Source organism: Ambystoma mexicanum, chromosome 10 (assembly GCF_040938575.1).
Source record: "Ambystoma mexicanum isolate Mex_15411 chromosome 10, UKY_AmexF1_1, whole genome shotgun sequence".
In the NCBI taxonomy this organism is placed as follows: domain Eukaryota; kingdom Metazoa; phylum Chordata; class Amphibia; order Caudata; family Ambystomatidae; genus Ambystoma; species Ambystoma mexicanum.
Window position 1 is genome coordinate 1,201,271,198 of NC_090932.1, and position 27,419 is coordinate 1,201,298,616.

General features: G+C 43.3%; 1 protein-coding gene across 1 annotated transcript in view; it reads right to left on the reverse strand.

The window, feature by feature from the left end:
* Window positions 1-1,786: 1,786 nt before the first annotated feature.
* LOC138492176 (phosphatidylethanolamine-binding protein 1-like) overlaps window positions 1,787-27,419 on the reverse strand; it is a 56,792-nt gene continuing 31,159 nt past the window's right edge. The window contains exons 3-4 of the mRNA XM_069619195.1: window positions 21,067-21,167; window positions 1,787-3,482 (exon numbers count right to left, since the gene is read on the reverse strand). Coding sequence (XP_069475296.1) covers window positions 3,265-3,482; window positions 21,067-21,167 — 319 coding nt within the window. The 3' untranslated portion in view covers window positions 1,787-3,264. The remainder of the gene's footprint in view (window positions 3,483-21,066; window positions 21,168-27,419) is intronic.

A 27,419-nucleotide genomic window follows, 5' to 3' on the forward strand; every position in this document is an offset into this window, starting at 1 on the left:
TGTGGGGGGAACAAATCGGTTGGGTCCACGGAGCGGGTGGCCCGGGGGGTAAGAGACTTTGGACCAAGAATGGTGGGGGGGGGGCAGGTGTGGGTCGAAGGAGACTGTTGGAAAATGTGTTACATGTCTTGTTTATACTGTATGGTTGTCATCCTGTATTGGTTTAAAATACACATATTTAAAAAAAAAAAAAAAGATCAGCACAAGATGGTGGTACCCGACCCATAGTTTCCGCATGTGTTAAAGTGAGAAAACCCTGGGTAAGTTGCATTGGAACTATTTTTTAAGAATGATCGATGTATGCTCTAAAATACATGCCCGATCGATTGGGCCAATACATTTTCTGAACTAACCCTTTAACTCTGCTGGTCAGGTGCTGCATTATCCAACTTTGCAAAGACAGAAAACACTGCTCTGCCTGTATGAAATCAGAACTTGGATCTGGTGAAGGCTGTTCTCTAGAATCCTGTCCGCTAAGAGGAAGTGACCTCATGTTACTCAGATACTAGAACTATTGACAGCGCCCCATTGAATCTCGTAACACCTTAAACAGTTATTTAGTGTCACTAAAGGCTGCACATTGCATACTCCAGTTTTCGTGTCTGAAAAATTGGCTCTTTAAAGGGGGCCCTAGTAACCTCAGTAGTCTGTATTCTGTATTACTCCAATCCCCAGGTTTTAAAATATATATTTTTTTTAAAACAATCTTTTTCTAGGATGGCTTTGCTGCTGTAGTGTAGCGAGCAATCCACCAGCTTGTCACCAGTGTTACAGGCCTACTCAGTAATGGGAACCCCCGAAGTAATGCATAGCAGCCGGGAGCATAGTAAAAGACATGCACAACCAGGATCTTGTTTGGTGCTTAGTATGCCTGCTAGAGGGGTCTTGGTTTTTGGATGGAATGCTTTTGCATTTATCGAATGGGTTCTTGTTTGCCATAGGTGCTTTTTTAAATGCTTAGAAGATAAAACCTTTTTAAACATTGTACTTTGTGATTTTGCTAAACCCATTTAAACTCGCAAAGAGTGGTATCCTGTGATAGCCGCCTGGGAAAAGGTCGCCACAGGGAGACATTTCCCCAAATCTGCGCTCCCAATAAATTCAAGAACTTTCCCCAAATATGCTAGATTGGGAGTATATAATAGTAAATAATACCTGTCCTAGAATATGTGGAAGACTTTTATGGGTGCAGGAAAAAAACACCTACCTGGTGACTTTTTGCAAAGGCGACATTATAACATGGAACCATACGAGTTTGAACTCTACAAAAGAGTTTAATAAAAGAAAAAAGAAAATCAACCACAGCCTCCGTACAAAGCAGTCTCAGTCCCCTAAAAAGTACATTCCATGAAGCAGAGGACTTTAGCCCTAAATAACAAAGTAGGAGACAAGGGAACCTACAGGCAATTGAGATTTAGACCATCAAAAACAGGAGAACCAAAATTCTTCTCAAATATAAAAATTGAAGGAAATCAAGAGAGCGTAAAATAGCCTGGGATCATGTCAAGACGACGTCAACACATTATTCCAGAACCCAAAAACTGTTCATGTTTAGTGATTCTCTCTGGAAGCCCAGAATTCAGCAGCGGGGCATCACAGCATTTTAGGTGCCCTTCGTCTCAGAGCTTGGCACTCTGGTAGGGCAGCATCCCTGCATCCAAAAACGTGACCCAAAGTCGTTTCCGATGGCGGGTAACTGCCAGCGCTTGTGAATCTTAAGGTACCATTCAGTAAAAAATTGGATCCCACTGCTGCAGTTTTTAAAAAAAAACAGGAAGCCACAATATTAAATATGAATTGGAATGTTTAATTGCAGGGACTTTAAAAAGATCACACACGTTAAACACATAGCAACTTCACCAACTACAACACAACCTTCTATCCCTGGACTTTGTTAGAGACCCCATTTTTGCTTTATTCAGATCATTTCTCAAAATAAATGAAGACTAGATTTGTATTCGTCTAGTAAAAATGTCAGTCCACAGCAAATTTCACACGCCTTTTTTTTAATTAAAATAGTAACCAAAACATTTTTAAGGTTCATTACAAATCTGGTTTCACCAGCTGTCATGTATATTCAAGACTCTGCAAGCCAGGGACAGACAGCCACATCATACTGGTTGAAATGCAACATACATGTTTGAAGCGCATATTTCAATACAGACATACAATAGTATAAAATCATACACAAAGCTCGTTCGGGCCTAAAATATCAGCATGAAATAGCTAGAGTAGATATGGAAGGTAACTTGATCTCTTTAATATGCTCAATACACCCCAACATATTATGTAATAATTATCTAAGTAGTTCAACCCAAACGTAAAACAAAATGTCTATTGTTATAACAATCATGTTTTAGCTCGATCTGTCGACAAGTTAGGGACATGACACTTTTTTGCAAGTAGACTGCTACTTGCAAAAAAATGCCAAGTTCCTAACATGTAGACAGAACGAGCTAAAACATGATTTTTATAAGACACCTAACTCAAAAAAGGGGGGCGGAGGGGAGCAGTGTTGAGATCGGCTGGCAACAGGGGCGTGGGTGCATACATGTAATGTATTAACTTGATTTGACCCAACTTGAGCCAAACCTGCCTACATGTCCCTAACTTGTAGGTAGATTTGACTCAAGTTGGTTCAATATAAGTTAATACATTTATTTACCCCTGGAGTGCCTGGGTCGAAATAAGGCAGAGTTCTGATGGTCTACGGTGTCCTTGCCATAAGGTTTTGCATGCCGTGCCTCTGGGCATCTGTCCGGGTGTCATTGGTGAGAATTTGAAGGACTGTTGCCAACATCCAGTATTCTGAGTTTGTCATATTTCTTCATGATCATTTGTGGTATATAGTCACTTTTGAGGCACACTGTCCATATATGAATCTAACAAGGGTCGGGACAGAGCGAAAGGATAGAGGCAGGCCATGAGCTGGCTCAGCTTTCATTTCAAACAATGATCAGGGCCATTAAAATGCAATGGACTTATAATTGCTGTTGAAAGAACATAAAATCATTTTTTTAACAACGCTTGTGATCCCAGTGTGTGAAGATACAAATATCCAAATTGTGGCGAATAATGCAGTGGATACGTGCTTAACGGTTTTAGTGAGAGGCTTTAAAGCATTTGACAAATAAGTAAAACTAATAACAGGCAGGCAGATTTGGAAAATGTACACGTGTCCCTGTACAAATCTAGGTTTACTTTACAAATGACATTTTTAAGAAAATAGAAATAATCAAGTGTTCTGTTTTTCTACACCAGTTATTACTTTGCCCCCAGTTGTTCATACAGCTTTGGTACAGAGTCATCATATTCTGCCAGAAAACAAGTACCAGCCACCGGAGGCCCCAGCTTGTACTTTTTACGAAAGCATGATGTAGAGAATTGAGCTCGGTGATCCGCAGAGGTGTTGCCAAGCACAGGCTCATCGCACTTGATTGGCCCAGGCTGCTCGTATACCAGCCACACGTATCGGTGAGCACCTGAGAGATCAAAACATGTGTTAGTACCATGGTGAAGTAGATTGAATACCAAACAGACCAATCCGTGAGCTTTGTGAATGCTACTAGTTAAGGATGGCAGATTGCCATGTAACACAAATATCCATCCCAACAAAATAATATATCAATAATGTGTTAATATATGCATGAAATAACACAATGGGCCTCACTACACGTTTTAGTTTTATCTATTTACCGTTATCACCACTTGGTACGGCGTAATAACCACCGGATCACGAGTGGTGGTAGGTGAGGTTATTCCCCATTTATTGGAGCCCATAGGATTCCATGGGGATTTTGGTGGAATTACCACCAGTGTTAATTGGCCCAGAAGGTAATTCTGCCGATTTGGCCTTTTTTTGGCTGTAAAGTGGAGGAATTACCTCTGCATACTGCCTGAGGTTCTTCCTCTGCCTTATCTCCAAACCCATAGTTCTGTGGTGTGGTAAAGCAGAGGTAATTCAGTGGTAACTCTGTCACCACTGCATTACCACCATTTTTGACCACACCGGCGAACTCATAATGAGGCACAGTGTTCGGTGGGTTTTCTTTTGACTAAAATGCCTTTTTAAATTTCCGCAACCCTGCTGACTTGCCAATTTAAGCAGGACTGGCACAAGTGCATTATGTTCAATAGAGCCAGAAAAAAAAGCGTTACGCTGGCAGGTCCTGGGGTATAAATGGAAAATCAGATGCGTGAGGACTTCAAAGTCATTATAAACCTGTAAGATAGCTCAGCTTGTTCAGCACTCACTGCTGCAATCTATGTTTGATCTGCAGGTCGCAGATTCGAATCCCAGAAAATCCAACTCAGCCTTTAATCCTTCAGAAGTTGATAAAGTAGTACAAATTTCTGTTGGGATGATAAATGTATGTACATTTGTTCTATGTACAGCACGTTGGCGAAAGCGCTAAATAAGAAATAATTATTCTAAAGCATCATGGAAAGAAACTAAGAACATCCCAAATAAAGCGGATGGAAAAATAAAGGACTTGGGGCCTCATTACGAGGTTGGAAGTAGCCTTGCCGGTAAAACCGGCAAGGCTACCTCCAAACTCGCATCCGGCCACGGCACCCGTGAATGGGCACTTACAGAGCTATTCCGGCCCAGTCGGACCCAGCAATTGCCCTTTTGCGGGGGCCGGGCCTGGTACGTCCCCATTCCCATTTGAGCCCCTTAGGGCTCAAATGGGAATGGGGAGGGTGGTAGCACCGGTACCGTTAAGAACGGTACCGGTGCTACCATCATGTTCTGCTTGCGGGTGCCGGTACGGCCACCAGGTCAGACCACTGCTTGTGGAATGAGGAGGATATGCATCCTTGGATGATGCAAAGTCCTATCGCTTGCCCATCTGTGAAGGTGTGATGTTCCCAATTGGTTACAAGTTTTTGTAGTCTAGTTACAAACTCATCAATCTTCTCTCCCTAAGTTGCTTGGTCTGGTTGAAGACGTACCATTCGTAATCATGGATCCTTTGGGTGAGGATTTCCTTTCCCCAAAGGCTGTTGGTAGCGCTTGGCAGCTTCCCATGGCATCTTAGTTTATTGTCTTAATGACTGATCTACACTCTTGCCTACTAGGTTTGGGAAAATGTTCAGGTTGCTGCTGGACTTTGGTTCATGGACTGCTTCAATTAAGTCATTACTTTTCTCTATTCGCTAGAGCCACCTATGCCCTTTGTCACCAGGGTGCTAGTTCAAATATGTTGGTGCTCCTAGGGAAGGATGATGTGTCTCGTTTGGCTGTCTGCGAGTTGCAGAGTCTGTCAGTGACAGGATGGAGCCAGGCGGGCAGAGATGGGGCGCGCAAAATCATCTCCCTCCTAAATGTTCCTTTTGGGTCATGTCTGTCTGTAGATTGCACATAGCTCGACCAGTAGAATGGACCCGATAGAGTTTGGGCCCATTCCAAAGCCTGGTGGTGCCTGCGGCCTGTTGCCCCTGTGGCTGTGTGCCGTCCAGGAATCTGCATACACACGAAGAATGAATACCTTGACATCGCCCATAAAATGGCGGATTAGAGGATTTACTTGTCACTGCCACCTGCCGGCTATTTACAGCTTGCCTTCACTCGGTCTGATGGATTTCAAAAAGAAAAAAAAGTTCAAATGTACCTTTCCCATAAGTCGATAGATAATTACCACTCACGTTGGACATCACCAACATTTTTCAATTCTGTAATTTTTCTTTGCCACAAAACCTGCACCTGGAATACTCTCGCTGTTTTCTCTTTTCAGAGAAAGCTTTGACCTCTTGCCAGAGCGCTTATATTGCTTATATGGCCATATTCACCAACTTCTTCATCAATCCATCTAGCACCCATATAACCATTTTCACCCACTCATCCGTCCACCCAACCACATTTTCAATCAGACCCACCGACTATCCCAATGCCCTTTTTCTTCTTCTTAATTACGGAATGCGTGGGCGGACCCACGCAGGCGCTTTTTAATGGTTGCTCGTCCCTCGGAGTGCTTCTGTAGTAAAATCCAAAGCTCAAGAGTACGGGTTAAAACATTTACAAAGCGTGGAAATACCACCACCATGTGGGTACTATTAAAATTGCAATCGGTAAATATTTGCTAAATAACATGAAGCGAGTTCAGAGCGCCATTGTTTCACTGCCCTACTTCTGTATGCACCTGTTCCTTTGGGCTTTAGGGTGGTTGTCAGGCCCGTTTTCATTCATTGTCATGCCAGCACGACGATCTGAAGGGATTTAAACGGCAGGCTGGAACGAACACAAACAAGAAGGCCCTCCTGCTGAATACCAAGAGAATATCGCTTTAGAAGCTGGGCTGTGAAGAGCCCCAAATAAAAGGTGAATATTCTAGGTTATTGACAAACTGATCAGCAGTACAAACGGGTCGATTTCAGGGCCCCTGTAACCAATTTTGGGGGCCTGGGCACGGACATCTTTGGGGCCCCCCTCCACCAAACCAAAGGAATTAAGTGAACAAGAGTATGTACCCCGCCCCCCGCACAATCACAACCCATAGGTTGATATGCTGCCTCACAGCTTAAAAATAAGCATGCTTACTCCCTTTGAGTCTGCTTAGCCTCTTCATTCTTGTTCGAATCAGAATGATAAACAAGTACAATTTGAAGGCCAACGTTATCAGTCTACGAAGAGGTTACTTCTGTTCTAGCATAGATACAGTAGACTTTTTATCAAGAGCATCCAGGAAGGTATGCAGCTTCTAGTATTAATGCAGGACTGTATGTAAAAGGTACATGTAACCCAGAATAGACAGAGAACTCACATTTGCTGCCTCACAGAATGCATACATGCTCAAGCATGGATAGAGGAGACCAAGTGGGAGGCAGGAGAAAGCTACACATACCATAACATGGATAGTGGATGCAGATTAGAAGCTACCAGGAAGGTGTCTGGATCCAGACAGACTGAGATTATAAGTGGGACATGGTCTTCAAATAGTGTTGCCATTAGAGATCAAAAGAATAAGTGCCTGTGGTGTGCAATATGTCAATGCTCACTATTATAGTGGATGGAACACTATATCCAGTGAAATCATGAGTGAGGCTGTTTTGAAGATCATATCCTGAGAAGGAAATCACTAGGAAGGGCTGACAAATTTGATAAGTTTAGGGACTGGCAATTTCGAGAGGCAAGGCAATAAGATTAAATTAGATGCCCAGTATTACACACACTGGTTAAGGGGTGAATCTGGGATTTGTACACTTTTGTTACCAGTTCTTACCATGAACTAAAATAATCTAATTTTTATAAAACGGGCTTGGAAAGTACACCAATCACATTAGCAAACATGACAATATTTAAAAACAAACTAGTATACTAGGGTGCAACACAGAATGATTCCAGCTTCATTCTCTCCATCATCAAGAGAAGTATGGAAGTACCAGCATACCAATCAGTGTGATTTAACAGCTTCACATACTTCCAAAACACTGGCTTGTAAAATTGTCATTTATAAATGTGCAGAAAAACTTTTGACTTTTACAAAAATGCAAAGCTTTCTTGGTGTCAAATGAGCAGACTTTTAAATATGCTTGCCCGAATCCTGTGCCATCTGGTCCGCTCCCTTCTGACTACCATCACTTCCACTCAAATGGCCCACTTAAGAAGAAAGATCAAGTAATGGGCTAAACAATGCCACCAGCATGCGAGAAGGCAAACGTCACAGAAGACAGTACAGTAATCTATGAGATATTAAATGATTTGACCAGGATCACATCATTGTCTGCTGGCAAATCAGAATACAAGCATGAATGCTTTGGTTCCAAATGTGGATACTTATTCATCTCTTGGACAGTTCATGCTCATCATTGGAGATTCTTGCCTAGGTTTCACAACAACCCATCTGAACAAACCAATTCCTAGACCTTCACCATAAGGATGACATGTTCGTTTTTATTGCAACCCCTATCTGGTGCAGGTACATTGCTGATAATAGCACCTGTTGTGCTGCAAGACCAAGTATATATGCTGGCAGGTTTATAAACTTCAGACATAGGAAAGGCGCAGCCAGTCTTAGAGGAATGTGCTATTCTAATCTTGGATAGGAACACATATCTCTGTAATGTGTGCTTAACACACTGAGCTAACTTCTGAACCATTGTGGCACTCATTTACCAATATGCATTTCAAATTTGGCTATTGCACATGATCAATATAATTCCCACAGGAAGGAAAGAATGCTACATGAGTTGTGCCACAAGGAACACACACACTATACATACCACAGTGTACCCAGAAAGCATTACATGATGAATTGATGGAGACAGAGGCCCTCTTTACAAGTCAGGCGTTAAGGGTTTAACGGCGCCGTCGGCGCCGTTAACCCTTAACCCCTGATTCACACTTTAACGCCTGCTTTTTGCAGGCGTTAAAGTCCAAGGCGCTAAGCGACCTTGGTGCTAATTACGGCACCGTAATTAACGGTGCCTTAATTAGCGCCTTCCCCATCCCCATTATGCCCTATGGGGCAAAAATGGGAATGGGGAAGGGCAATGGTGAATGGGGAATTACCGCCCCACTCACCTTGGAATGGGGCGGTAATTCCGCCATCCACCATGGCGGAATCCGGCATGGACCATGGTGCTAATAGCACCATGGTCCACCGCCTGACTTGTAATGAGGGCCAGAATGTACTTGCCAAAAAAGACAGGCAATAGGTGTAGAGCCTCAGCACTATGCTATAAAACATCCTGATGTGTGCTATTTAAGTCTCGTGAACAAAGGAGTCTTCTTTAGATCAGGCAGCCTTGTGGGGCCTCCTCCATGTTGGGGGCCCTGGGCAAGTGCCCCTTTTGCCCTCCCATAAAAACGTCTCTGGCCACATTCCCCAAAGATATAAGAAATGTGCTTACGGAGCACCCGTTTTTGTTCAACATGTGAAATATGGGGAAGAAAAGTAAGATAATAACTATAACATGATTTCAGAGCGTCAGATTTCTGGGCATACTGCTGGTTTCCCAACTTATCTTCAGGGTGCTCATGGGCTTCTAGAAGGCTCCCCAGACGTCTATTAACCTATTCACACCAGAAAGTTTTAACTGATAATGGCATACAGCTTACCTCGAGATTGATGGAAATGTTTTTGGGAGGCAATGGGATGGCACGTCACAAGACGTCACTTCATCACCCAGAGACCAATGGGGCGGTGGAACGGTTTAACCGCACAGTCATGCATGGTGTACAAATGGCATTAGTAACGGGTTGTGCTTGGGAAGAGATGGTGGAGAGGAGGGCTTGTGCGTACAGGTTGGCTCTGCATGCCACCATGGGCTTGCTGACGTTTGAGGTCAAGAGGAGCCGCAAACATTGGTTTGTCCACTGTGGTTGGGAAGGGCGTGTTTGTCGAGTAGAATGAGCAGGGCCTGAGAGATTGCATTACGAAGGAAAACATAGCGGATAAAGAAGAGGTATAATGAGCTAAGGATAGTGAGGAGGTGTGATTTTGGGGAGGGAGTATGTGGGTCAGAAAATCGAAACATGGTCTGAAGGGGCATAGTAGGTCTTGGAGACTGGAAAAGATAGGGAAGGTATTTGATGATGCCATTGTGCTGGAAGATCTAAGAGTCTCGAACAAGGGGAGGGCTGCCAAGCAGCTGAAAGAGTGATAACCTGAGGGTTTTCCAGCCTGGTTAGAAGTTTGGGGTTTTTAATATGGGGAGGGGTAATGTTGTACTCAATTTGCGTGCTTGTTATTTCTGCTGTACTTTTCTGCAAATGTACTTGTATATAGTTAACTTTCTTTTCCATTCCTAAAGAGAATGTTCCTGTCGGAATTTGGGAGGGAATTCTGTTTGTTGTTGGTTAAGTAGAGCGACTGTTGGTGAAGGGAGCAGAAGTGAGAGCATCTGGGGCCCTGTTACCCACTTTACGTACAAATAAACTGGTGTTATTCACGTAACATACGTGAGAGTGCTTACTCGTAATGCATTTGAATGTATTTTTTGTCATTTGGAAACTGGGCCTTTGCCCCAAGTCAACAAAGGTGGGCTTATTAACTCGTACTGTAACATCTAAAAAGAAAGTGTGTCAGTCTTACTTGTAAGGGCAATCTGAAATTATGCACTTCAGTTGGTAAATATACTTGATCCCAGGTAATGTGTAATAACTTTCCATGCATCCACTAACATTCAACTTGCATAATTCCCAATGTTCCCCTTCCACATGACAGCGTATATGCAGAAACACCTTTAAATGACACGAGTTCATTTTCATTAAGGCCTACAACGCAGCATGTTTAAAGGTTACCCCTTTTGCCCATTTAGCATTACTTGATGTTTCAGTGAAAAGCAATTTTCAGACCATGCGTTATTTAATGAAGAGCACTATATTCAATCACATAAAGCAAAACAAGTCAATCAAGCACCGTGGCATACTGAAAACAGCTGCCTCAGGAGGTAGAACAGTCATACTTCTGCAGCGGTCGATAAGATGTCATAATATAGTGCCTTTTTATTTTTTGGCACAAAACCAACTGTTAGTGATATGGGAACTTTAACAGGAATTCTATTTAATGGCATATTATTAGTTGGTGTTACTTCTCCTGGCACAGTATGTATAACGGTGCAGCCTGTATCAGATGGTATCCATTTCTTCAGAGTCACGAGCCTCTAAAAGACATTTACCGACTGCTGTGATATGTCAGTTTTCGGTACTGGCACACACATCTACAGCGGATCAAAGTTTATAGGTATTGTGAAGCATCTTAATATCATTAATCATGTCATAACCTCCTGTTCAAAAGTGTATATGACTTTTGAGCCAGTATATTATAATCAGTTTTTATAGCACTTTATGAAGACTCCTCGGCCTGTAAGCAATGTAATCATAGCTCTTATTACCCAACTTAATCTTTCTCGATTTATCGATTTATCGTCCTTGTAAGTGTGAAAGGCTGAGACAGCCCCCCACTGTGATTTCAACGTAGGAAATGATGCTTGCTGCGTGTCAGAGGCGAGCGTTTAACTCGTGTCTATAAGACATTATTGAAAAACATTTTGGAAAATGTACCATTTGGATCCTTTTTAATAAAAAAAAAAAAGAATTCGTAGAGAGGGTGGGAGAATCTGGCTTGCTGACTTTCGGACTTATTTGAACAATTAGATTTCCTTTTTTTTAAATATTGAGAAGCTGTGGATTTAACGCATATATGTATCAGCTGCTAGGTTCCTTCATATACACGATTGGATGTGTTTTTGAGTCGAGTACTTTGCATCTTTACATTTTAGACTTTGGCCACATTATTACAATAAATGTTCAAACGGCTTCTCTGTGACATGTGGTCACTCTCGAATCTAGAGACATGGGGGAGAAAGAGAGGGGGATGGCACAGAAGAAAGGGATCAGAGGGGAGGACCACAAAGCACAGGGGGTAATTGACACAGGGAGAGCAGGCACATGCAAAGATTACTAGGAAGGTGAGAATGGCAGGAAGAGTCATTTGTGCTACCATCCTCTACTCAGATGAGGCCTCCTGCCCAGCCACAGGTACACCAGGTATCTGACCATTATAGACTGAGCCTCTTACAGCCGTAGAAAATGCTATACACGTCTCCAAGCATGTGAAAGTTTGAAAGCATGGGTTAGGAAAAGCATCCTCGACTCACACTATATTTCTTTCTGCCTAAAAGATCATTCACTCCATTCAGTAGCAATTGAGAGGGAGGATTGGATAGTGGTATGATGAATTGGGGCAGAGCTCACCCCTGCCTTGCAACACCTGCCTACACCTCACAAATGGAGGACGCTGGAAAGTACTACCCTCCCAGCAGGGTCCAATGAAATCTTTCAAATCTGGAGTCCAAAGAAGTGGTTGGAGACCCCTTCTTTTAGAGGTAAAGGTCCACAGGTGTTTGAACTAAAACTAGCCTGCTTTAGAGGTCCAATCCCTGCTCTTGAAATGAGACAACTTTGCCCTTCTGACATCACACCCAAAGTGTGTTGTGCTACAGGAAGTGTAGGGGACAGGCAAGAGGAGAGAGGCAGAGAGAAACAAGATGGCAGAGGTTTCCCCATAAGTGTACAGATCTCCCCCTAGCTACACCAACTCCACCCCCTTCCATTCTTAATAAAATCGAGGGCCTTTAGGAATGCAGAACCCTGGTGTGAGGCCTAGGCCCTGGTGAAGGGGTGTGCCCTTGGATTCCTTGTTCCCAGGCCAGCTTCCCGTGGAGTGGCTGTATCTGGGGAAAGGGTGTTTCTTGCCCTTATAAAGGAACACAGAGAGGTAATTCCCCAAGGTTATAGTCCTGCTGGTTGGCAGGCAGTGCTTGTTTGGAGTGACTACACATAACCCTTCCACAGCTGAAGTGGGCCCACAGGGATGACACGTGTGATATCAATTTAATGCGGCTGGGATAACTATGAGAGATGCTGCCCACAATATCCCATCTCAGGTATGGCTTATATTTACAGTTACTATGCCACTGGGCCAAGATATTCAGAGTAGATAAGGACTGGAGATACTGCGCAGTACGAGCTGCGATGAAGCGACACATGCACAACCTTTGCTTGATCAAGCAGATTCCTTCTGTGCGTGGTGTAAACCAGTATTTATTGACTTGTGTGGTAATGCATTATCATTTCTGCTATTGTGCATGCATACCAAACACATAACATCCCTCCTCCTTTCGAAAAAAATAATAATAAAAATCAGACCATCGCATTGGTGCTATTCATGTACTCTGAAGCCCTTGTATGTTCTTGCTAGTCATCTGGAGGCCCTTCTGGGGGACCTTGTTTCCTTGAATGAAAGGGTGAAACCTCTGGACTCTGGTGTGGGATCAACTTCTTTTGCCTGCTTTTGTCCAGGACTGTGCAACCAGGTAATGTCCCCTGACCCCTTCGTCATTTGATGGTATCCTTATTCATTGCTGCCCCATCAGCAGTATTCCCTTAGTGTGATATATGGAATTGTGCTTTATGTATGTTGTCAGAGAACATCTCGAGTAAAGTGGAGATTCTCGTCACCTGCTGGTTTCCATTCTTCACGGATATTATTGTTGCATTAGTCACAACCACTGTCCATGACCACATCTCAAATGGCATAAAGAGCCGGTGGTGGTGGTAAATGTTTCAGAGAAGAGCCTGGCTCCCACTTGAAAGTCCCTTCTAATCATCCACTGCCTCTGCATTTATTGTCATTCAACCTCCACCTACATTAGTCTCACTCTTAGCATCTAGGACAGGTTGCTACTAAAAGGGTGAGATGTGAGTATTCATAAGTGCCTCGTTAAAAGTCCGCCCTCCATGGTTGAATGAGTTGTTGCACTCTGTTAGGAATCTGTATAGAGCTGCCTCAAGGACTTTCATTTGGCATTTGGTGGAGAGCAATGCAACACATCTGATTCATAGTGGGCATAAACCACTCGACATCCCAAATGGCCCTAGATTATTGTGGCATGATTCTTCGTTGAGATATGTTCAAACATTTATGACCTCTGACTGCACAGAGTCTGGAATGCTATGAGCAGCCAGTATCTTTTTCATTGCAGGGATTGCAATAGCTGCGGAGAATACAAATTCCACATCTGGATAGTGCAACCCCTTTTCCAAAACCACCAAGAAATGTCCATCAAAAAGAATTGTGCCAAAGTCTACACACACTCTTTGCCAGGTGGGTCTGCATCTACGTGGCATTTTAAGTGGGGAGGTGGAGCTGTTCTTCCTGCCACCACAAACATTGGATAATGACCATCTTCACCTTTCTTTCCAAGTCAGAAAACTATACCTTTCTGTAAAACTGTGCTTTTGTCTTTGTCAAGCCTTGGAGGCTCATATGGGCAACAATGGGGGATGACAACAAGATCTTTGTTCCCTTTTAGCCCCTGTTGGCCACATGTTGGCCACATGTTGCTACACAAATAACTTGCATACAGCACACAACAACATTCAAATCCAACTCCAACACATCACTCCACTAAACCAATCAATCGCATACTCCTGCAAGTACCCCTAACTTCCTAATTACTATAATGTCTCTCCACCCTTTGCTACTCACCTATAATGCATTCACTCCTGCTCCTCCTACTCGCCTTTTGCTACGCTTACTACAATCATGCTACAACTTCCTCCTCTCCCTATTATAACACTCACAATTCGAAACCCCCACTACTCCATCTCTCTTCCACCTCCTTCCACCAAACAAACGTGACAAGCTAACCATACCTCCTCTAACAACTATCAAAATTGCTTCACTTCCTCTGAGACTCAACTACTCTACTCTTCCTTACCTCATCAACTGAACATTGCACTCTGGAATGCTCAGTACGTATGCAACAACACTTCCTTCATCACGGACAACTTTCACTCCAGCTCTCCTCCCCTAGACCTTCTTGCTATCACTGAAACCTGGATTTCTCCATCTGCCACTGGCACTCTGGCAGCCCTAAACAACTCTCAACTATAGTTCATTCACTCTCCTCGACTGACTGGCAGAGGCATCAGATAACTACTCTCTTCCCACCTCAATGCCTCACAAATCTCCAAATGCCACGTCCTCTCCTACCTCTTTTGAATTCCCCATCTCCACTATTTCTCTACCTCACTCAGTTCACATCATCTCCACCTATCGCCCTCCTGGTCCCACTGGACCACTCAATGATCTTGGGCAACTCCTTGATTCTCTTTCCACTATAAATCACCTCATTCTCTTAGGTGACTTTAACCTCCACTCTCCAACCACTTCTCAGAAATATGAACACACTCTCCACTCTATCCATAACCTAACTACCTAGACAGGGGCTAACTCTTTGGATCTATTATTCGTCTCCACCTCTCTTTCAGCCACTTATACTACTGTCACACCATCCATTTCTGATCACTCAATTGTTGCCACCACCATCTCCTTTCCCCTCTCTGACATTTCCTCACTGCATGCTTCACCTACTACTAAAAGGAAATGTAAACTTTCTGCATTTTCCCTCTTCTTCTCTGACATACAGTTTTCACTCTCCTCCTTCACACCCAATGCCTCTTCCACAAACACTGCCTTCCCCAGCTTCCAATCCCTACTATATGTCTCATTCTCCTCTCATTTTCCACTGCTTACTTTCACCTCTAAGTCTCAGCATCCTCAGCCATGGGTCACCGCATTCATACAGAGACATGCATTGGCTGCTGGGCAAATGCAGGAGTACCAACTCAAATGAGGACCTGAACTCTACCTCTCTGCCCTGAACTCTCTCAAGTCCACTTTGGATTGAGCAGAAAGAAATTCTACCTAACCCTCATTGACTCTCAATCCAACCATCTTCGCTGGCTACAGGGTAATCTAAACTCACTCTGCACTCCTCCTACATCTATGACTATCAACTCCACTCTCACAGCTAATGACCTAGCTGAATATTTCGCTGCAAAAAGTTCCAAAAATAGACACTCTCTCATGACCTTCGCACTCCCTCCTCTTACAGTTTACACTCCGCCTACTATACCATCATCCTCTGCCTCTATCCCCCACTTTAGGCACATTTATACTGAAAAAAGTACTATCTCTACTGATGAAGGCTAACCACTCTTGTGCCCCATCATACCCTCTTGCTCCACTGTTCATCAAGCCTATTGCCCCTCTGCTGACCTCTCAGCTTGATGAACTCTTCAACCTGCTTTTCGACTCCATTTGCTTTCCCTCTGTTTTCCCTCTGTTGTAAATTTCTTCTCCTGGTTCACAAATCTATCCACGGTAAGGCACCACTGTATCTATTCTCCTCTATCCAACTCTACAAGCCTTCCCATAATATCCGCTCTGCCTCCTCGACTACTCTTGCTCCTCATATACATGGAATTCTCTTCCCCAGACATCCGGGAAACAGTCTGCACAGATTTGTTCAAAACCAAGCTAAAAGCCTACTTCCTCACCTCCGAGCTACTCTCTTAACCTACCTCTCATCTGCCTGCTAGCTAAAAATGTTTCCCTTGCCTCTAACCTGCCTCTGTCCCTCACTTCCTCTGCCTCCACACTGGAACTTCACCCACCCTGGTCACATCCCGAGCACAGCTGGCCGTACCACCTACCTGCCCTTAAAAATGTCCAATGTTCATTGTCCTTGATCTATGCATGTCCACTTATGTATTGTACCTGGTGTCTGTTCCATTTACTCCCCCTCCACAACCTGGTCATAATATCCTTTAAACTCACGCCACTAGAGTATAAAGTAATGGATTCAGCTTGTCTTGCGCATGTACTTCATAAAAAAGTACTTTGAAACTTGTTTTATTTCAAAATTCAGTGATTTTTATTTAATGCTTACTAGGTCGCTACAAATTGCATTGAATTTACTTCATTCAATTATCATACTGTTGTTGAATTGTCTTCATTCAAATCCAATGGTAATACTTAGTTGGTGTGTAAGCTGGACTTTCTTATTGGTTATTTTATGTAGCACATATCTCTTTATTATTATCCCGACACGTGTTTCTCTGTCTTTCTTTTGATGGTTCTTCAGGGATAAGCTTGAATTTGCTTCTATTAATTGATTCTAAATCGAATTTGCTTATTAGGTTGTATTTTTTTCCTATTTTTTCGAACTGTTGAGAAAGGTTCTTGTTTATGTAAATACACTATTCTTTAGCGAAGTGCGAGCAGCCTTGTTTAGGTGAAAATCTTTTTTATTTCCATACAGTTGTTTTTCTTAGATTTAAAGTGATCTTTTTCTTTTGTTGTTCTCTTATATTGTGGTATAAGATCCGTATGTGTTTAGGCCCATGTGTTCCCTTGTAGTTTCGGAAAAAGGGATTCGGTTCGATTGCCGTAAATTGCGCTCACTGCTTCCTGACATATCTGATTTTTTATCTATTGTACATTCTTTTGTGATCAAAAGAGAATTGTTCCTCAAGTGTGTGTGTTTGTGTGTTTGTGTGATCAAGCGTTGTGTGAGGTGTGAAATGCGTTGCTGTGTGTGCTTTTTAGCTGCCAGTCTGCAGGCTATTTTGTGCCAGTATAAAAAACACCGCATTTTTAAAAGTATTTTTCCTGTGTGTACAGCGTTGTATTTAGTGGAGCGGAGTGAAAGAGTGCTGCCTCTGAGCATTTCTACGTTCTTATATATAAACAGAGTCATTACTCCAGGCCTCTGGAGTGTAAGGGATGTTGCAGTTCTGGGTCATTGTCTCATGAGCAGGTCCTCTCACTGACCTTAGCCTCCCACCACCAACTGAAAGCATTCATCCTCCCTAGTTGCCATAACCATTTAGACAATAATGTCTTTAGCTTGATCTTCATCTTCTGGTGACCGACCCAGTCACCGGGTGATGAAACAAGTAACCGCTGGATTATCAATGCCTAAAAAGCCCCCCTTTGATGTCACTGGTGGCCTGGGTGCCATCCATTTAGGATTTATGTAAGGGGCTTTGGACCATCACTTCTAATATTGCATATATATATATATATATATATGTGAAGATGCTGCCTTTCCAGAGACCTGCTAGGGCATCCCTCTCAATCTGCGAGTACCATTACTCTGTTGATATGAGGACTCTGCTTGCTTAGGCTATGGGGAGACTTTCCCATGCTTATCCTCCTGAGCCCAGACCATAAGGGTTGGCATGTATCACAACCAGCCTTTGGTGGAGGTTAAAGAATGACTTTGCAGTTTCTTCTGTCCACACCAGTTTAGTTGGTATAGTTGCCTGAAAAGCATGAGATTCCTCAAAGATTCAGAAAGCATAGCCATATAGTGGGATGAACCACAATAAATCAAATGCATCCTGACATTCGACTGGTTGGTAGGGCCTTGGTCAACCTTGATGCCACCTACCTTGTTCAGATCCACTGAGAGGCCACACTCTTGAAAGGCAGTCAAAACAATTTAAACTTTGACATGAGGAACTAACATTTGCTCATATTCAGTGTCACACCTTGCATAATGAGCTGGCACAGGGCATTTGAAAAACATTCCAGAAATTCAGACTTCGAGGTAGCACAAATCAAAATGTCACTAGCCCTGGCAGGCCTGCGAATACACTACGTATTGTGTAATGAAGTCCTCCGCTGCTGAAGAAAGTCATCCTTTTGTAACAGTACAGCAGTTGTGAGACAAAAAGGTGGTGATGTATTTCATGTGGTCGGATCCGATAATACCACCACAGAGATCAAATTTAGAACTTACTCTTGCTCCTGAGAAGTCAGCAACAATGCCATTGACCGTAGGAGTTGGGAGTCTTTTGCCTGTGTAGCCTTGTTTGCAACACATATACACATTGAGTATGGCTGTTTTGGATTTTACAGCGACCACTATTTTGGAGGCCCGTGGCATTGGACTGTCACCACCTCAGTAATATAATCCCATTTCACCAAGTCCAGCTCCACCTACTTGCACAGGTGAAAAAGGACCTCACAGTGATAGAGTAATGGGCTGCACAGTATCATCTAAATGAATGCAAATTTGCTGGCATTTCATACAACCTACCCCTTGGAAACGCAATGTGGACAATTTGTAATCCCTCTGCTGTAACACACTACAGTTGTGTGTCTATGCCTGTCGTGGCAATGTAATAGTTACTTTGTACTTTTATTTGCTCGTATTGCAACTGGGAATACCCCATCCAGTGGGAATTGCTTTGAATTTGTATTTTGAGGAATTTGTATCACGCACCTGACGAACTAGATCGTATTTGGGCGCTGCGGTATCAAATTATATTCATCTTGCCATTTACTAACTTTCATGGTTTCATTATTAGTGCAATATCCTTTGTATCCCATCTGTAGCAGAGCAGGTAGGTCTTAAGGGCCGTGCGGAATGTAGGGAGGGTTTTCATCTCACAAAACTCTTGTGGTAGTTTGTTCCATATTTTGGGGCTGTAGACCCCAAATCTGCGGTCCCCTTTACTCACGCACCTATTACGTGGTATTTGGAGTAGGTTCTTGTCAATTGAGTGCAATTGCCGTGCTGAAACGTAACTTTTGATTTGATCTGATAAGTATCTCGGCGCTGTTTTGTTAATGCATTTAAATACCAAACACAGAATTGTAAAACCAATTCGCTCTTTCACCGCTAACCAGTGTAGAGATCTTCTAAGGTCAGAGATGGGGGCTGATTTTTTTACCCTGTACACCAGCCGAACAGCTGCATTTTGGGCCATTTGAAGTCTTCATAACTGGCAGGCTGGAATACCTGATAACAATGCATTGCCATAATCTAATCTTGAGTATATCAATGTACCTACTATGACTGCTCTATCTTCATTCGCAATAAATGGCAGGATCTGTCTCAAAAGGCGCAGGGAATGGAATGCAAACTGCACCTTTGCACCCACCTGTGCTCCACAACTCATATTATTCTCCCAGACGGAGCCCAAAATCTTGATTATTTTTGCATAATTCAGCTCTGTCCCTAAAAAGCATGGTGGCTGTTGCAAATCCTTCCTATGTTGCAAATGGTGTTTGGAAGCAAATTGGTCTACCTCTGTTTTACCAGCATTCAGCAAAAGCTGATTATCACACATCCAGGCCTGTACCACTTGTATACATTTTTCCACCAACTCGAACGTGCCCTCTGAATTCTGTATCCTCACGAACTCCTGAGTATCGTCCGCATACGAGTGAAACTGTATGCGGTGCTTCCTCAATATGTCCATGAGCAGTTTAATATAAACATTAAAAAGCAGAGGGGTGAGTGAGGACCCCTGTGGGACTCCACATTTTAATAGCAGAGAGTCTGATAGGAAGTCTCCAAGCCAAACTCTTTGTTCTCTTCTGGCGAGAAAAGATTCAAACCAATGAAGCGCTTGTTGCGTTACACCTCCTACCTCCCTCAAGCATTTTAACAGGATCCCGTGGTCTACCGTATCAAAGGCGGTGGACAGCTATAACATAATCAACAAGTACATGTCCCCTTGGTCTGCCTTGTCCAATAGATCATCCCAGACCGCCAGCAATGCTGTCTCTGTCCCAAAACACAGTCTAAAACTGGATTCTAGGGGGTCTAGGAGAATCTCTGAGCCACGTACGGTTACGTATGTCTCATCTTGTGTGACCCAGCTCCAAAGACTGTGGAAATTAAGTATGCTTCCTCATCACCAGCATAAGTAGCCAGGGTCTGATCCAATTGAGGCATTCCTAGTTTGCCTGGGGATGAAACACTGGTCAGTCTGTAGTACATCTTTCATACGGGTGGCTCTGGATTCTGCAAACTCATAGGAGCAACCCAGTTCCAGAATTCTCGGTGGCATTATACTTTGTTCCCTCAGGTTTCAGTGTCGAAGACACACTGAGGAATATTCTTGGATCAGTTGCGTTCTCACAGCATCGATCAAGGCGCACACGAAATATACAGACCGGCATGGTAAGCATCCAATGCTTCAGATGGAACTTGTGTATTTTAGCTAAAAACATTCGTAATCACACATTCAGAAATTCACTGAAATATGCAGACAGAGCAGCTGCAACCACAGAGAGGTAGGCGAACGAAGATCTTGTGGACATTTAAGTCACCCATGTACTTGAATGCTAATTTCTTCACTGCATCAATCTCTTACTGCCATGATGTACATCAGAAGGCATTCCAGCTACCAGGCCCACCTGGGACCCACACTCGAGGGAGCCCTCCTAAATCCAATTCACCCAAACAAATAATCTGTAGGATGGTTTCTGCCACATCTCGTCCAGCAGTGTGAAAGAATCCAGGCATCCTCACGATTACCATTTGCCTTTGGTGTGAAGGCACTTGGCAATATATAACCAGAGAGACAGTATCCTACTTAGCAGGAGCAGCATGAGAACCCGGGAAACCATAATGCTGGCCGTTGCAATGCTTAACTCTCCCAAATGTACTTTACCCAGAAGCCGACGACTCCTATCAGAACCATGCTGCGATGTTCACACATTTATCCTGTAGTGACCAGCGGGGACATGCTGCAGGGTGACAGCAATGCATGTCATCTCTTCATCACTATTTGCCAGTTGATGATGCTTTGTGCATCACACATAATGTAGCGTTTACATACCCCAACAATTAACAGGTACAATATCTGCATAGGAGAATATTAAAACTGAAAGGCAGGGACATTCAAAACAATTACACATTAAATGTTTATATGAAAGAAGTAATATGGAAACAACTTGTCATACTGACCTGTTCCTTTTGCAGGCCCAGAACCGACATACTCCGTTTGGACAAACCCAGTACTGAGGTCATTCCCCTTAACATTTACCACGATAAAGTGATGCCATTCCCTGGAGAAAAATAAATGTGTCATGAGCAAGGATGGAAACAACATATACAAAACTTTAGCCTACCATTCTAGGTCTGCAATGAATGGGACAACCATTGTTTGCACTACACTATGGGGATCAAATGCTACATAATGCCTTTGTGAAATGTTTAATGTGGCAATAACCGCCGAGCTGGCGGGCCGTTACCGCCTATGGTAATGCCCCCGGGGTCTCAAGTTACAGGCCCGAGCGCAGCAAGGGCCTTAACGGTGGCCCCGGGGGCATTAACATAGGCGGTAAGTGTAGGAACACTAGACTGCGTGTACTGCTTCATTAGTAAGAAGCAACAGGTCGCCATTTTAGGCAAAGTTGCTCCGTACTAATGAATGGGACAAAAAAAAAAGGCCACCTTGGGAAAGGGAGAAGGGGCCACTTGTGGTCCCTTCTCCCTTTCAAAGGTTGCCTTGAAAAAAGAGTGTACTTGGCACGCAAACAACATTCGTGCGTCCATGGGATTACACTGAAGTAGGGCTGGGAAATCAGCCAATCACCTTTCAGTGTAATCCTGTGGATTGTAGTGCCAGGTACTAATTGTTAGTAAATAAGGCTCCTGTTGGCTATGCACAGCGAGGCTATCAATAGTGGCAGAAGGGCGCTATACATGACCACTTACATTACATTGTGCTAAAGATAATTGCTTTAATTCACATCTTAACCACTCTGGAACATTATGCCTGTTTAGCAATAGGTCTGTGTGAAATTGAATTATTTACCTTATGCAAACTTATCACCAGAATTTTGCACACAATTCATGAACTTGGCAAAGATTTTAAAATTAAAAGTCTGAAAAATACTGCTACATTATTGAAGATTCTATTCAAACCAGAGCCATAAGAGTATGGTCAACTCAAGTATGGAGTTTTCATTTAGTTTGCTGTAGTAGAAATCCCAACGTTTGAGCATTTGTAAAAAGTAGTACAAACTTTAATGCTGGCTAGTTTAATTTCCCAGTAAAACAGGAAGGCTATTGGTTTGTGTACCATTCCACATGTTTTCCTTTAAATTTAACTTAAACTCTGATTCAAAACTTTCAAAGAAATAATTTGGAGTGGCTGGTAAAAAATTAACGTTATTTCTAGATCAGGATTGATATTTGATAATTAGTATTTACTTGTAATTAAATAACTTATAAGTTGTATCATTTAAAAATTAGGCTGCTTTCACTCTGATATTTTTTGCAATAAAGCATGGTTTGTTGCGTTACTCAATTATATTTAATATTTTGTAATTATTTGTTATTTTTGTTGCCTACTATTTTTTTCAAATGTTCCTTCACTGCAGAAGTTTGGCACATGAGATTTACAAATTTCAGATATGCAGATGCAGGTTTAGCACACTTATCAATCAAAACAGATAACCCCTAATGTAAGCGTATGGAAATTTCCATTTGGAGACTTACTACTGCATATGTGTAAAACCCCTGTATGGACTTCAAAATGGCATTTACAGTCCATGCACACTTCGCTGTAATAATTCAATGGAGAGAAAATAACTCAAATGATGATTTGTTTTAATGAAGGATCCCAAATTATTTTCTTAGAATTTTTCATATTTTTGAAATACTCTGTCTAACATTAAAAATAATGAAATAGTTCCACTATTATCCCATCCATCGGTATTAAGTGAAGAGACGGGCTGGTGTCGGCTTATTTCTGGCGACTCTGCTAGATGGTCGAGGGCCGCAGCCAAACTTTTGGACATTGCTTTAAAAAAAGCAAACCTGGGAAACCTCAAATGTCAAATGGTCATAGATCAATCTGATGATGGTCATAGATCAGTCTGATGACGATTGCGGAGAAACTGACTTTTGACTTTTGAAAGAAAGAAACCGAGAGCGGTGTCCCAAGTAGCCTCATCAGAACTTTTCAGTAAGAACGCTAAAAGTCTTTTTGTAAAAATCTTTTATTGATTAAATGCAAATAAAAAATAAATAAAAAAAAGAAACAGTTCCACTAGTCTTTCAACTATTTTGAGGGATCATCATATTTTGATTATCCTTCCAATCTGCACCAGATTAAAAATGCCCACAATGACAAGGTGTGTTTCTGTTTAGGACTTTCCCAACATTTTAGGTGTACCATCAAACAAGAACCAGCAACCAAGAAACTCTGCCAAAAGAAATTGGAAGACAGGGTTCTTGTATTATTACATCTACTGAAACCTTTGACTGTACCATCCTTCCTGGGCCTCTTACACAGTTTTGGGATCACTGGCTCAGTGGTGGCTAGTCTGACTTAAATAACAAAAAACAAACCCAGAATGCAGTTTGTGGTTGTAAAGACTGGAGGGGGTATATGTACTTCTGCTCTTTATATCGTAGCGGCAGAGGCATAGTGCACCCCAGCCAAGGCTCCCAATTGGTATTGTGGATGAGCAATCAAGGCTTAAGCTCTCAGGAGGTGATGCAGGCTGGTTCTTAAGTACAGTGATCCCATAAAGGAATGTCCACACACTATGTTATGTGATAAAACAGTTCTTTACTACCATCAAGATTTACATAAATGAGGTTCAGTAAAATATATACATATGGATAATAACACTTTGTACTCAGGCAGTTCTTTTCCAATGATGGCAAATATATAAACTATATATAGTACCAAACTAAGCTTACATTCAGTAAAAATGCACCAACCGATGACAGCTTTAAACAGACATGTGAATTCTTAAGTAAGGTGTACTTTCATAGATCAAGGAAGAAAGGCAGGTTAGTTTTAGAACATAGGCAGTATACTTTCATGAGACTCAAATGGTAATACTGTGTGAGCCTCCTCCACCTGGACAACCTGTAAAGGAAAAGTTAGGGAGTACCTTATCTTGTCTTTTACAACCCAGTCCAAAAAGTTTCAATAATGCTCTGCTTTGTTTTTACAGGTTCTATCACCGCAATGTACCTGAGATGCCACAAGAGAGCAGGATCCACGATGACTCTGCGACCCCTGGATGACTCCTGAGGCTAAAATACGCTCTCCCCCGTCACAGTACCTTTGGTGCCTCGGCAGGCAAAGTGGCAGACTTTCTAGGCTTTATTTGACGGGACCCCTGAAGGATGGACCCCCTTTGCAAGAAGGAGTCGCTGGGATGTTGTGGCCAAGAGCAAAAGAGAAACCAGGTGCTTTCGGAAAAGCAGCAAGTTCGCTCTTTCCGGTGGTCTCTGTTGGACGGGTGTTACTTCAGATGTGTAAGTCCTAGGAAAGTGAAACTTGGTGTGAACTCTGAAAATGTCTGGCTGAAGACCACTGCCCAGATGTGGGTCCCGAGTCTGCCGGGCCTAGAGACCCAAGCTACTCCTCACTGATGACGCCCAACAAGGCTGAAACATGTCTGGGGATGCTTGTGGTCTCATGCAGAAGGGATGTGACCTAGCAGTTCGGGCTGGACTGCCCCTATTGGGGTAGGACCAATCCTGATTTGCATATGGTTTTTCCCCTTCTGTAATGGCTTCGTAGGCTGAAAAACGATGGTCTGGAGGGTTGCCCAGAGCTGTGCCCGTGGTTAGGATTTATTCAAAACTTCCAGCCATCACTTTTTCATTTTGCTAAAGTCACCCTGAGTGGGATGGGTATGCCCAGACGTAGGTCTTGAGTGTGCCGGGCCTAGAGACCCAAGCTACTCCTCACTGATGACGCCCAACAAGGCTGAAACATGTCTGGGGATGCTTGTGGTCTCGTGCAGAAGGGATGTGTCCTAGCAGTTTGGGCTGGACTGCCCCTTTTGGGGTAGGACCAAGCCTGATTTGCATATGGTTTTTCCCCTTCTGTAATGGCTTGGCAGGCTGAAAAACGATGGTCTGGAAGGTTGCCCAGAGCTGTGCCCGTGTTTTTGATTTATTCAAAACCTTCCAGCCATCACCTTTTCATTTTGCTAAAGTCATCCCGAATGGGACGGTATGCCCAGACGTGGGTCCCAAGTCTGCCGATCCCAGAGACCCAAGCTACTCCTCACTGATGACGCCCAACAAGGCTGAAACATGTCTGGGGATGCTTGTGGTCTCGTGCAGAATGGGATGTGACTTAGCAGTTCGGGCTGGACTGCCCCTTTTGGGGTAGGACCACGCCTGATTTGCATATGGTTTTTCCCCTTCTGTAATGGCTTGGCAGGCTGAAAAACGATGGTCTGGAGGGTTGCCCAGAGCTGTGCCCGTGGTTATGATTTATTCAAAACCTTCCAGCCATCACTTTTTCGTTTTGCTAAAGTCACCCTGAGTGGGATGGGTATGCCCAGACGTAGTTCTCGAGTCTGCTGGGCCTAGAGACCCAAGCTACTCCTCACTGATGACGCCCAACAAGGCTGAAACATGTCTGGGGATGCTTGTGGTCTCGTGCAGAAGGGATGTGTCCTAGCAGTTCGGGCTGGACTGCCCCGTTTGGGGTAGGACCAAGCCTGATTTGCATATGGTTTTTCCCCTTCTGTAATGGCTTGGCAGGCTGAAAAACAATGGTCTGGGGGGTTGCCCAGAGCTGTGCCCGGGGTTTTGATTTATTCAAAACCTTACAGCCATCACCTTTTCGTTTTGCTGAAGACCACTGGGAATTTTGGATGCCTTTTGGTGGCGACAGGTGCAGTGGCAGAAGTGTTGTGTTTCAGGATTTTGTATTCACTCCACCCCGACACCCATAACACAGAATGTGGATTGGAGTAGGAACCCAGCCTTTCAGCAGACTACACTGCATTCACTCTGGTTTCAGTCAGTGCTGGCCCAGGCATTGTGTCACACACACACCAAAACCAGTCACCCACAACACAGAATGTGAGTTGACGTCAGACACCATTCACAGAGATCCCACCCCAGGGTGTACCCACAGCACACAGCCGTTGGGAATGCTCCAGTCAGTTTGACAGGGGGCATCCCCAGAGCCACACGTGGTATTTCTACCCAAAAGCCAGTCAGGAAGAAAAGGGACAGAGTCGGGGCTTCCAGTGACTTTGGGAAACAAGGTATAAAGGCAATAGAAACCAAGAGGCCACAGTGGCCATCTTGCCTTTTTTAAAGAATCAATTGATTCCTGTGGCAGGGCTTGGGTGTCCCAAACATGGAGGACACTCAGAGCCACTGCCAAGTCAACATATAGCTGCCACCAGCCTATACCCTGATCCGTGGGCCACACACAGGTGCTCAAAAACACACATAAGGTGTACACGGTTGTACCCCCACCCATAGTGCCACAAGGGTATCCCATGGGTGTTGTTCACAAAAAGACAAACATGAAGGGCTGCACTGCCAGAGGTCCTGGCTGGACCTCAGTGGTAGAAGAAATACAGAAAACACACACACAGAAGTGATAGGACAGGGACTAGGAGCCCATGTCCATCCAAAAGGCATTTCCAGCATCACAGTAGCGCTAGACACGTTTCAATCCAAAACAAGGATCCTTACCTGTGGACTTCTGTGGTGGCTGCTATTTCCACCAGCTCTTTAACTGCCATTTGCAACTATTATCATTATTTCAGCTTTTATTTCTAGACCTATGCTGATGACTTCCAAATCCTTTTGCACTTGGAGGGAATGTCGTCCACTGAAAGTGCATCTTTGTCTGACGTCATGATAATGGATATCAGTTGGATGAACAGATACCTCAAAATGTAATGCCAGAAACATTTATCACATGTGGCTATTCAATTGGAAACTAAAATCCTTCCTTTTGGCCTAATGTTCTAAGTATTTGTATTTTTTTTTCTTTTATTGCAATTTATAGAGTGTTTTTGCCCATAACAGTTTGACAAGAACTGTACAAAGATTTGATCTGATAGTTAAATGGTAAAGTAGCAAAGAAGAAAAAGGTAGTTCCAAAGAGGGTGTGGGGGGGAGGAAGAGACCATGGGGAGCGGGAAGAGAAGGGTGGAAAGAAAGGAATCTTGGTATTAGAAGGATTGAGATGACAAAAGCGTGAAAACATAAAATCCTGTATGGCAGAGACAGAAGACACAAGTGTCGGGAGAGTCAGAGTGCATAAAGGAGGAAAATATCTGAGTGTCATCAGTGTTAAAGTGTCAGGAAAGCTTGAAAGAATAAGGATGTCATGTATATGGAGAACAGGAGGGGGCCAAGTACAGAGCCTTACGTGACATCCCCCTCCTCCCTCTGAAAAGGTTATTTTAGGGTAACAATGGAGTTTCACTTTTTTCTAACCTCATAAATAAATGTGTGGGTTTTTGAAAAGAATTATTATGAGGTGAGAAAGAATTTCGAACTCTTTAGCAAGGTTATTATTGAAA